General features: G+C 43.1%; 1 protein-coding gene across 2 annotated transcripts in view; it reads left to right on the forward strand.

Annotated features, from left to right (window-relative positions):
* HSPG2 (heparan sulfate proteoglycan 2) overlaps positions 1 to 12,476 on the forward strand; it is a 948,088-nt gene that overhangs the window by 538,318 nt on the left and 397,294 nt on the right. For both annotated transcript variants that reach the window (XM_078642606.1, XM_078642605.1), the window contains 6 exons: positions 4,246 to 4,326; positions 5,545 to 5,775; positions 8,404 to 8,517; positions 9,484 to 9,611; positions 9,698 to 9,784; positions 10,813 to 10,871. In XM_078642606.1, coding sequence (XP_078498732.1) covers positions 4,246 to 4,326; positions 5,545 to 5,775; positions 8,404 to 8,517; positions 9,484 to 9,611; positions 9,698 to 9,784; positions 10,813 to 10,871 — 700 coding nt within the window. The remainder of the gene's footprint in view (positions 1 to 4,245; positions 4,327 to 5,544; positions 5,776 to 8,403; positions 8,518 to 9,483; positions 9,612 to 9,697; positions 9,785 to 10,812; positions 10,872 to 12,476) is intronic.

A 12,476-nucleotide genomic window follows, 5' to 3' on the forward strand; every position in this document is an offset into this window, starting at 1 on the left:
TGCTCTCTGAAATTTCTTCCTATGGAAAGAGAAATTGAAAATGCTCATCTTGGCTCCGGTCCTATCTGCCCCCTGAGACTGGATGGTAGCATTGGACCTCCAGAAAGCATATTTCCACATTCCTGTCCTACAGGCTCACAAATAGTACCTGTTGTTCACAGTAGGTCAGGAGCATTTCCAGTTTGCTGGGCTCCCCTTTGGCCTCACCAGTGCCTCTCTGGTGTTCACGAAAGTGATGGTGGTTTTAGCAGCACACCTTCACAGGTCAGTGGGCCCAGTCTTCCCCTACCTTGATGACTGGCTTTTGAAGGCCGAGCTCGCCCCAGGCAGTCGTTAGCCACCTCCAGACTACGGTGAACCGACTGTCATCTTTGGGGTTCACTACCAATGTACCAAAGTAACACCTGACTCCTCAGACCCCTTCATCGGAACCATTCTGGATACGGTTCAGTTGTGTGCCTTTCCCCAGAAAGAAGAGTCCAGGAGATTCACTCTATGGTGTAGAACTTTCAGCCTTGGTCCTGGATTTCAGTGAGGTCGACTCTGAGTTTGCTGAGACTGCAATCCTGCTGGTCAAACATGACGGTGGCATGTGCAGGCTCTGCAGTGGGATCTGAAGTCTCTGATCACATCCAGATTTCGGAGGAGATTGCAAACAATCTGCAGTGGTGGTTGCTGGACTCTGGGTCAGCAGCAGACCCCTTTCCCCACCCCAGCTAGTGCTGACAGTTATGACTGATGCGTCCCTTCTGGGTTGGGGTGGCCATCAGGAAGAGATGGAGAGCAGAGGTCTCTGGCCTCCGGTGGAGTCCATGCTCCATATCAACCTGCTGTAGCTGTGGGCCATCCGCTTGGCATTGAAATACTTTCTTCCATCCTTCAAGGGAAGGCTGGTGCAGGTGCTCACAGATGACACGTCTGCCATGTGGTACTGCAACAAACAGAGCTGGGTGGGGTAGCAGACCGTCTGCTAGAAAGCCCTGTGTCTCTGGAAACTGTATGACCACAAGGAAATTTCATGGTGGTGAATCACTTGGCGGGATTGTTGAATGCCAGGGGGTATGAGCTCACTGCAGAGAATGTGCAATGTCATTACATCTTGGCTTGAGTTTCAAAAGCCACTCTCACTCTGAGACGTGTTCTGTCTTGAGTGGAACTCTGGTCTCCTGTCCACTGATACCGCGCCTGCCCCATGTTCTCAAGATCAGGACTGAGTGGGCCCAAGTCATCTTAGTGACACCTGACTGGGACATTGGGTTTTGTATCTGGATCTCCAGTGCATGAGCATCTTTCATCAGCTCAGTCTGTCCCTTTGGAAGGATCTACTGTTGCAGGGCAGGGCAGGGCTTTGCACCGAGGCCTTCACAACTCATCTTGGCAGGCAAGCGTTCTTTTCTACAGAGCCATGTCTTTTTCACTTCAGTGAACCCCACAAAGAGCTGATCGTCTACACTGTGTTTTTTTGTACAGTCAGTATAAAAGCTTTGTGCTCTCTTTGGCTCCAAACAATGGAGTCTCTTCTCCTTAGAGGGGTGAGATGGAGCACAGAACGCCAGCAAGGAGAGGTTTTGACAGACATGGAACAGCAACGCAATCTTTGCCAAAAAAGATGCCCATGTCTGCAAAAACCAGTTTGTCTGGGAGAAAGAGATGTAGAGCAGGATTACTAAGGAGTAGAACGGAAGCACTGCTTTCTCAGTAGGACCTGCCAACCTGTGGAGCTCACTAATAACCAGTATTAGAAGCACCCAGGACCATATACACTTCTGAAGGCAGTTAAAAATGGGGCTATTTCCTAAATAACTGCACCACCTGTATTTGAGGCAACAGATCCCAGAAAAGAGTTGCAAGCGCAATCCTCGGCTTACAACCCACAAATTGCAAACAACTCGACCAGCACACAGCTTTTATTATTCAGGTTAGCAACAAAAAGCGCTAACCTACGGATTGCTGTGGCATTACATGATTATGCACTTCCATATATGAATTAAGGCCCACAATAATTCTAAAACCATAATACACAGCTGTCTGCAACAAATTGCAACTTGTACCTATTTAATTCAAATAAGACATATTTGCTATGAGGGTTGTCTATCACCAGCACTGTACAGTCGAACATCACTAATTAAATAGGCAGGGAATAACTGAAGATATCTGTCTCACGTTACTGGACAATGTTGGAGGACTTTAATATACTCAATTCACTGCAGGTCCTATATATTTATGCAGTCTGACCGCTTCTCATATCTGAGTGGGTATGTGAAATGTATAGAGAATACAAATGTCCAACCCAAAAGATGTCTTCACTTCTATCTCTCTACAATCATGCCAACACCGGAAAATACACAAAATCTCAGATTGGACATCCCAGTACAGTAACCATATACACACACTGTATCATATGCAATACCATAAAGGGGCCTGCAGAGCTGTTCAAAGCTACCAGCGTGCTGAAAACCATAAAACTGCAGGTCTGTCTCCTACACCTCATCCAACATACTTCTAAGTGATGCTTCCCATAACACGATAACCACACCTCAGTGGTTATCACGCATGACATGTAAACACTTCCCATAAAACAACATTCTTCAACCACACAGCCTACATTGTGTGACATATTACTCATATAAGCAGGTGCTTCAGCGCTCCACATAGGGGTAGTAAGTGCTATATAAATGCTACAATACAGTACATGAAGAGCTTGAAGCTCACTCACATGCCTGCCAATGTTATGGCAACAAGGAGCACTGTCTTGAGGGTGAGCAGCATCTCAGATGGAGTGCACAGCAGAAACATGAGGACCAAAGTAAGGTCCCATTGTGGCATTTCAAAGGGAGTGTGAGGAAACATATGTTGTAACCTTTTAAAAAAGAGCATAATTGCTGACAAACAAACAAAAAAGGATCTGGTATCTGCAAAAAGGCAGAAAGAGCCGCAAGGTACCATTTAACTGTGCCCAGAGCTAGGCCATGCCAGGCTAGGGACAAAACCAACAACAAAACATGAGTTTGGCCACTAAGAGGCACCAAACCACAAACATATTCCAACGCCCGCCTATACAGTTTACAAAACTGTACAGGCTGGATTGTGCTTTGCAATATGATCTGCTATGCTTTGGCCAGAAAGCATCCTCTGGAAGGACTGCATGCTTATTCGACCAGGGCCAAAGCCTGCTACCACTGCGTTGGAACTCTTTAGTCCCTGTCCTGGGCGTTTGCCAGGCAGCTACGTGGGTGTTCCTCCATGCTTTCACAGAGCACTATTGTCTGGACAGTCTGGTTTGGCGAGAGAAGCATTTTGCCCACTTGGTTCTGCAGGACTTTATGGTTTTAGTCCATTTAAGGGACCACCTCCGAATAGGTACTGTATTGCTATCTATTCAAAAGGTGAGGAAATTGCGGGTAAAAGTCTCTATCAGGAGAATATGGTGCTATGCACTTTCTGGTAGATTATCTAACCACAGATTCCTCACCGCCCTTCCCATACTCCCTGTTCTGTGATTGTATTCTATCCATTAACGAGATGCCAAGTCTAGGAATCTGCACACTGGGCACCACCAATTTGCTGTTGAGGCTTTGCATCTCTGGGCACACACCACCTTTAAAGCATCTGATGTCATTGTGATGAAGTGGCGCATATTAGGCTCTGCGCATTCTTTCCTGAGCGGAACAGCGTCACTGCTGAGCTGCACGGCGCCACGTTTTAGTGCATAGCGATACTCCTGAAAAGTTTCCAGATCCAATCTGATGCCTGGGGATTATTAAAAAGGAGAGGTGTGCGGCTAGATAGTCTGTTCCAGAAAGAGCGTTACTCAAGATAAGTAACTTGTTATAAGCTGTTTTTAAAATGCATGCCTATCATGCCGAGGAAAAACATCTATTCTCAATTTCGAGGTTGCCACTGGAAATGGCCAACAGAACCAAAAATGTAATCATTGTATTTCATAGTGTAAAAGCAAACTTAAAATACAGATTAAACTGAGTGACTAAAAGTGCCATGTTTCATGTCCACTTCATAAGGAGAGCTTTAGTAGAGATTCTAAAGTAGATGGTGTACTGCCTAAACGTGTACTGTCTGACGGCTGGAAGGCACATTGAGTGCTGTTGAAGTAGCTTCTCATTCTTATCTTCTATTGTACATGTGATTTAAGTGATGATGGTTAAGAGACTGTCTGCAGAATAGCCCTTTGATGCTCTTACCCAGCCAACCACTATCAGCACTGTTTAATCTCTTTCTCTTTTACAGGGCAATGACATCATGCTGGTGGCTTTCCAGCCTGAGCTGAGGCCTAGAGAACCCAGAAATTTTGAAATAACATTCCGTGAGGTAAGGAAGCCCAACAATGTTAAATGCTTTTTCTTTACCACTAACGTTCTTGTTTAAACTGACTCACTAAAAGGCTGCTCTTCCTGTTTTTCATTCATTTGCCCCAGTTTCACTTGTGAAGGATTCCCATTCCTCACGGTTTGTTATCAAAGCCCAAGATATCTATGTTGCCTTTCAATCGGATGTCTTATTGAACATAACCACCTGTTAGGAAGCCGGCAAATAGCATTGGCTAATATGTAATTGGGTGTTTGTGATTTAATCCAAAGCCACAAGAGGGGAAATCGGTGTATGAGGAGCAAGTGATAAATGAGAGTGAGTAGATACAGTAGCCAGAGATTGATACTTCAAAAAGTGTCATAACCAGGGCCACTGAAATTGAGTGGTACCAGAGGACCAAAGTATGCCACACCGTTGACTAAATTATGTGCAAAGAAGAGGCAGATTATGCAGCAGAATGTGGCACATTCAGTGGCAGTATTATTTTGCTATTTGTCATTTTAGCATGCATCTGGACAAAATTGTGGAATGGCATAATTATTTTTCCCCTGGTAATACCCTGGTCCATAGACTAATCACATAGTTCAGTTAAGAATGTTGGTTTTTATTATAAAGACACATCCCACACTCAATGAACTTCAGATTAGGCAAGAAGAGTTATAATGTTACAATATATTATTGGAAAGCTTGTATAGGTAGAGAAGAGCAGAGGGGAAAAGGAAGTCAAGATAAAGATGGTACTGTACAAATAACTTTAACTGTTTAAATGGAAATAGAATACATTTCTCTTAAAGCAAAAACCTCAATGTCTTCTTTGAAAAGAGGTTGATTAGACGCTCATATTATAATGTACACTTTGGGCTAGGAAAGCTCATGCAATATTGAAAATCGAATCACTGAGGCATTGGTTTTCCAACAGCCAAGGATGACAGATTCGTGAAAGTCCATCTGATACTATACAGGACTCGCTAAGGTTGCCAAATGTTAAACTGGCAAAAATCGTCCTCTTTTTCGTGTATGAAATGGGATTGAATTCCAATGCCGAGTTCATAGATGGTTCTATTCACTGATTTTTGGCAGAATCAATGATTGACCACTATGTTACATTGGATCTTTCAGAACCCAGTACTTTGTACTCTGGCATGAAGACCTTCAGTTTGCTTCCCATTGTGTGTGGCACTCACTTTTCTTACTAACCCTTTTTATCCTCCTACTTAGCAATATTGGAAGCGGCCTGATGGGCAGCCGGCCACACGAGAGCACCTAATGATGGTCTTGGCTGATATGGATGAGATTCTGATTCGTGCCACCTATTCTTCAGATATGATTTCTGCCAGCATCACAGGCGTGAGCATGGAGGTTGCAGTGCCATCTTACACTAGCCTGCCTCGGGCTATTGAGGTAGAGCAGTGCCAGTGTCCACCTGGCTACAGTGGGCTCTCCTGCCAGGTGAGTTCTTCCTCTTCCTTGTAAACTGCTCTTAAACCTTTGTAATCCAGTTTAAAGGGTACATTGCTCTCCTTTCTAATATTAGCCATCCTGCTTTGGAATCCTCTAGAAGACAGGAAATGCTTTCTACCTCAACATAGGGGTGTACCTGGGCTGTGGTGAAGCAGGAGAATTTGGAACAGATATATATTCCGCGTTGTGCGCACTGCTCCTGAGATGAGGCTCTGAGCATACTGCCTTCATAGTTAGATGGGATTTCTTTTTAAATATGATGATTTTTACGGTCTCAAACCTTGAGTTAAGAGCTAGGTATTTACCTGGGGTTAGTTGTATGGCAACTAACTCCTCATCATACCCATTTGGTCTAAGTCCAGCCTGCGAGGAATTCTCAGATTAGTATTGTTAACATATGGGCCTACCAAGTTGGGCATAGTGTCAACATATCCACATTGGCACTTAATGACAAATCAGTATCAGCCACTAGATCCTCTTAAGTGCCTAACACAGTGCCCCCGTAAATGATCTGTTTCATTTGGGATATTCTAAGGTTAGTCAGCAAATGTTGTGATGCCTATTAGTAATATTTGTAGGGTGGGAATGATTCGTTTTCTCTGGTAGACTTGGCACTTTCAACTTTTTTAAAGCGATCTATCTGGCTTTTTTATAGACCATTATTAGACTCTTCCATGTAAGCTAAGATGGGTGGCATGTAAACATTTACAACCAACTTGTTGGTGGGAAGGCCAGTGGAATTAGGCATGAGTGACATTTAAGGTGTAGTTTGGAATATGGAAACCATCAACCTACTTGATAAATGTAAGGAACACTCTAAGTTGGTTTTGGAGAGGCTAGGGTGGTTACTTAAACTTTGAGAAAGCATGGATCGGCTGAGGTTTGTTTATTAGTACTTGAAGGTGACAATTTCATTATAAAATTGGGAGACAAATTGCTACTGACTGTTTGTGACTTTGCTGAGGATGGTAAATTTAGGTCCCTAGTCTTTGATTCCAAAAAAGGAGTAAAGGGGCTCCAAGCTGAACAAAAATGTTTGCCAAATAACTTGAAAATGGTTAATGATTGCTCCACCTCAGCCTTGCAGTAAGGTATCCTACCACCCTCACGATTTTTAATAACAATTCATAATTGGCCACTAGTTATTCCCATGGACATTTTAACTGTCAAAGACAATAGCTTAGGAAACCAAATGTCTTCTGGCATCCTCAGTCACATTGATTCTTCTCCATTTGCATTTAGAGACCCATGCGGATCGTAACTGCGTGGCCAGTACCCTTTAACCCCCAACCCCGTTCACAAGTAACAGTTGAGGCCAGTAAAAATAGGACTGGACCAGGGTGATGGCAGTGGATCTGAAGAGTCAATGGTGTCAAAGTGAGGAGTTGGGGGGAATAAGAGGCAGGTAGTAGGGATGAGTGTTTATGCGTGTGTGTATGTTAGTGGTTCTTTATTCATCGGAGAAACCCTGCAGCTTAAAGAGTAAGGAAGTCCTGACAGTAGTTAGGACAGGGGACATCACATCAGAGCAGCACTATAAATGGACTGTAATGTATAGGGTGGGGGCTGTAATAGCTGCCCTGACACATTGTAGTTCGTTACCGCACTAGTAGACCTGTGTACATCCCACAAGGAGCCACCAGGAGTATCTCTGGCATTTTGTGTCCACAGTGAAGGTATATTTAATTACTTTTGCTTGTATAACCCTGTCCATCAACGTTTAGGGAAAGCTTCCTGCCCCCATAAGGCAAGTGTGAACCTATTTAAAGCCATACTGCAGTTATTGAGATGGTATGGGGTCCTGTTTGGAATGCTGCATTGACAAATGGCCTGTCCTTACTCCTAAAAAATATGCAGTGTTCCTGGCAGATTCTACCTTGGAGAAAGACTCATTCTAATACTGCTTAAAGATTGTGTTGTCTATAGTTGTGGGCCCAAAAGATAGCAAAAAAGCATTTTAATAACTTTTTACCAGTGCTGCACAATGTCAGCAGCCTGGTTTGGAGCTGGGCTAGAGGAGGGTGGAGGTGCAGTGGTGGAGGGTGGGAACTAAGGCAGCTGGCGGTTCTCGACTGCATAGAACGAGCTAAAAGCAAATCCATTATCACAAAATCCTACAATCCAGGTTCACCTTGTGTTAAATAATTAAATCCAAAGAATGGTCATATTTTGGTCACTTTGAAGTTCAAATGTTGATTGGTCGAGGAAACCAAATCACATTTCTTGAACTGTTTTGTTTTTTGAGACGATCAGACTTCTTGCTGTCCGGATCCACTGTGTATGAATAAAAACTCAACGTACACACTGAACTCTGCATTCTATTTTAGGCGTTGCTTGGGTAGATGGTTAAATTGCTATCGACCCTACTGCCAAATTCGACTGGATTACATTGCATGATGGTATTTGAAGTTATTGATTTTGATTCCTTTTTTTTATCACATTTTTGTGGATTTTATTTGCAGCGGAGCTGCTGATTTCCTTTTTTATTGATTTCTTTTTTGCCCAACTGTTGAAAATGTCACATGAGGGGTAATTAAAGCAGAGAATTTAGGGCTCTGATATTATATTGGTCAGAGAACAGCACTATAAACTTAAACCTGTGCTCCTCTTTTGCAGGATTGCGCTGTGGGCTTCACCCGCACTGGAGGCGGACTCTACCTGGGTCATTGTGAGATGTGTGAATGCAACGGGCACTCCGAGTCTTGCCACCCAGAGACTGGTGCTTGTTCGGTAAGAGGCCATATATACCTATTACAATTCTAGATGTAGAGGAAACCGAAAATGGAAGGGTCCCATTGACTTGTGGAAGAATTCTAAGAATAAAACCCTATCATGTAGCAGCTTGAGAGCTCTTGGTGCCATAGTGGTGTTATAGCCCACAGTCTTGCATTACTAAGCCACATCTGAATACACCTAAATTCCTTTATCCCAGGACAAGAAATGTACCTGAAGTATGACTGAGTGTTCCGTATAAGGAGAGTGGCATGTGGATTATGAGCCACTTTTAATGCCAAAGCAAATATTTAAATGTGAACTAAGTTGTTACTGACATAAATACATCCTCAACTGTTTTGTGCCCTGCCAGATATGAACTTGTTGTTTCTATCCATGTTTTTCTTTCTTTTATTTTATTTTTATCAGCTGTCTCAAAATTAAAGCTAAGCACAGTATGGTTATCCGCACTTCTTTACTCTTTCAACTTCCTGTAAACGTGAATACATGTTGGTGAACAGTGTCAGATTTGGCCTATGGAGAGATTGGGAGTTTCCTGAGCTTGCTGGTACTTCTAAAATTCTAGCATGGCTGGAGTGTTCCCGGCACCCACTCTACCATCTTTTCTAATGTCTCAGCTTTTTCCTAAACATGCTGATTTTGCTGTAAAAGGCTTGACTCTGAAAGTGGTGGTAAATTTAATTTCTGCTTCATCCTTTGGTAACTTCAGTCCCAAGTATTTCAATTTGAGCCACCACTAATAAAGATTCTTAATGAACGTAAAACACTAGTTGAAGGAAATCAGACAATTGGTGTAGTATAAATACCCATTGTAATAATTGTTTTTGACCTAATAGCATTGCAGGATAAATGCCAGTGCATGGGTCACAGATGCTAGTGCCCTGGCTCTTTGAGCATCTTGTTGCGGTGCTATCATAAAAGATAGTCACGTGATGGTCATTTTATCTTGCTCTCTTCTTGTAGAGCTGCTTGCACAACACTGTGGGTGAGTTCTGTGACCAGTGCGCTCCTGGCTACTATGGGGATGCAACAGCTGGGACTCCGGAAGACTGCCAGCCCTGTGCCTGCCCCTTGACTGACCCTGAGAACCAGTAGGTGTTATGCTCACTACAATGTTTTGACCATTCATGCTGCCATATGCATGCCAGATTTAAACTCTGCTTATATTTGTGTGCAGGTTCTCCCGGACGTGTGAGAGTCTTGGTGCTGAAGGGTACCGGTGCACTGCCTGCCAACCAGGTTACACTGGGCAATACTGTGAGCGGTGAGTAAAGTGCACATGGCTTTAGAAGTCCAATTGGTGGATTCATTACAAAGTTAGAACCATAGGTCTACCGACACGTTGCAGCCAATGAACATGTAAAACCAGTCTAATACTAGTACTATAAGATTAAGGACTCTCCATAATGTCTTTTCTGATGCTAGGTTGTCTTTTCCAGAATTTTGACTTTATCCAACTGCAGTCACTGTCATTGAGGGGAGGTGGTAAGGCGGCCATTAGTGAAGCAGAAAAGTTCCTAATTCTCTCACAAACACATACTCCCATGCTTGAAAACTCCCTTTGTCCCACCCACCCCCCAGCGTTCGACTATGGAAGTTTGCTTGTATCCTCTGTGTTTATTTGCTTTTCATCCCCTCCTGGCGTTTTCTGGCTACTTGTATCCAAGTTTATTTTACAGCCAAGTATCTGACGCTGGGTCTTATGTTTAGAAGAGGGAGGGCTTTTGAGTCTTGGAGGGAGGGCAGAATTGGCCTTGCCCACGTATTTGTGGTTTGGAACAAACTTTCAGATAGTGGGACACTGAGGCCCGGTGATATTGACCAAAGAATATTTGATTTTGTTTGTGTAGTACACAAAAATCCCATTCAGTGCAACAAAGGAAAATATCTATTTTTTCCGAATGTATCACTGCCTCACAGTGGGTATTTAGGCACATTTCGTTTCAGCTTTTATAATTATAAAGTGCATTTAGAGGGTATAAACGGTCCGCTCAGAACGTTGATTTCATATGTTACATGAGAAAGAGTGTGTTATATCTCCTTCTACCTCAAATCATGGTAGAGTTTGTATTTAAATATACTCAATGTTGCCTTGAAAAGAATGCTTAGACTGTTATGTAATCGTAGGGGCAGGCAAGTCAAGACTTTCACTCGTGACCGAATTGTTCTCTAGTGTGTCCTGAAGCAGATTATAGACAAGTGGGAAGGAACCAGATAATGTGTTTTTTTTTCTACATACTTGTTGAAGTTTAACAGTTTTGCCATTTACCTTTGTATTTTGGTCTGTGACAGATGTGCTCCTGGATATTCCGGGAACCCCAACATTCAGGGCCAGAAATGTGTGCCTTCAGGTAAGCAAGAGTTTCACTGGATTAAGAATTGCTCTCCCAAAGAAAACCTATACCTAGCTACATCGATGCGGTTCTAAGGGGGGTGGTGATGGACGGAGCATCTGAACCAATCAAACACTCGCATCCAGTCAACAGATCTGGGTTTAATCCATCACCGTTCTTTGGCCCACTCTGCCACCCCAGTTTAGACATGGCCATATGCAAATCAGTCTGACCCTGTGCCTCATGGGAACAGTTCAGCCCGAACCGACAAGCCATTCCTTCCCTGGACCGGAATCAAGCTTCCCAGGACCGGTTTCTGGCATTTCAGCCGTCTTCAGCCAGGCTTGCTTGAATCCAGTGGCAAAGTGAGCAAGGGACTCAACGTCTGAGCATACCCTGCCAACTTAAGTCTTTGACTTAAGGTGTGATACTGTGCAGCCAACCTCGCTGTAGTCAACCATATGTAGAGATATCTTATGACTTTACTAAACTCCGCTGTCATCTATCATTATGACGTTTTTTCCTAACTAGATCTTTCATCCTATTTTATTTTTAAAAATACATTTAAAAAAACCTCTAAAGTGATGGTAATCTGTTTGCAAAAGGTCCTGTGTTGATGTTTTCCATCCAGGGATGGTGCATATGTAAGAAGTGGCCTGTCTTGTAGGTGAAGAGAAAAAGGATGGTGGTATTTTTGTTTAATTTTCTATCATTTTTCACGTGTGTTTGAGCCTTAAGCATATTGCCATACCTAACTAGTGATGTCTTGATATGAAAAACTAACCAGGGTATATTATTTCAGTACTATCCATCATGCCCTACCTGTTTTACTAATTCAACCCATCCACATTAATACCGTCCCTGGAGTGCTGGAATTTCATTTGTTCTAGCTTTCAGGGCTATTGCTCTGTTGCTTGAGTGGATAGCATGTATTTGATTGTAAAAGTTGAAAGTCTGTATTATTCAAATGATTTCATCATTGAAAGCAAGCGTCTTTCTTGCCTTTAAAAAAATGAATTGACTTTTTGGTATGTACCTTACGTGCAGTTTAACACCGTTATTTCTAAATCTCCACAAAAATCAAGTAACATGAACTCAGTGACTTTGATTTGGCCTCCTAATGTCCAGTATCTCTGCAAGGCAGGGAGGCGTCTTGTTGTTCTTGGACTCCATTAGGCTTCCTTATTTAGCTCTAGGGAGTGAATTGAATAATCCAATGTGTTTGCGCTGTTTTACATGTTGTCGGTATGCTCTTCGCCGAGCGACACTAGGCTAGCAGAATGCCAGGGCTACCCTCACGCAGCAAGACTCGCAGTCTGGTTACCCCTTCACATGATTTTAGGCCATTCTTAATCTGAGTATATCTGTTTTGATGGGCTCTGTTGTACCGTGCCCCACTGCGTGAGCAGTTGATGGTGCTCATCCTATGTCTGCATCTTCTGTAGCTGAAAAGAAATAAGAAAATTTAGCTGTCTTCCCGTTGTACTTTGAGTCACCACATCACCCATGTATATATCGTAGAAACACACGGGGTCACAACAAAACCCCTTTGTTTCAGATTCCCAATTTGGAAACAAACTGAACATTAACATGCCTAAATTAGGGATGGCAGCGTAAAAGGAG

The sequence above is a fragment of the Lissotriton helveticus genome, chromosome 5_1 (genome assembly GCF_964261635.1).
Source record: "Lissotriton helveticus chromosome 5_1, aLisHel1.1, whole genome shotgun sequence".
Classification (NCBI taxonomy): domain Eukaryota; kingdom Metazoa; phylum Chordata; class Amphibia; order Caudata; family Salamandridae; genus Lissotriton; species Lissotriton helveticus.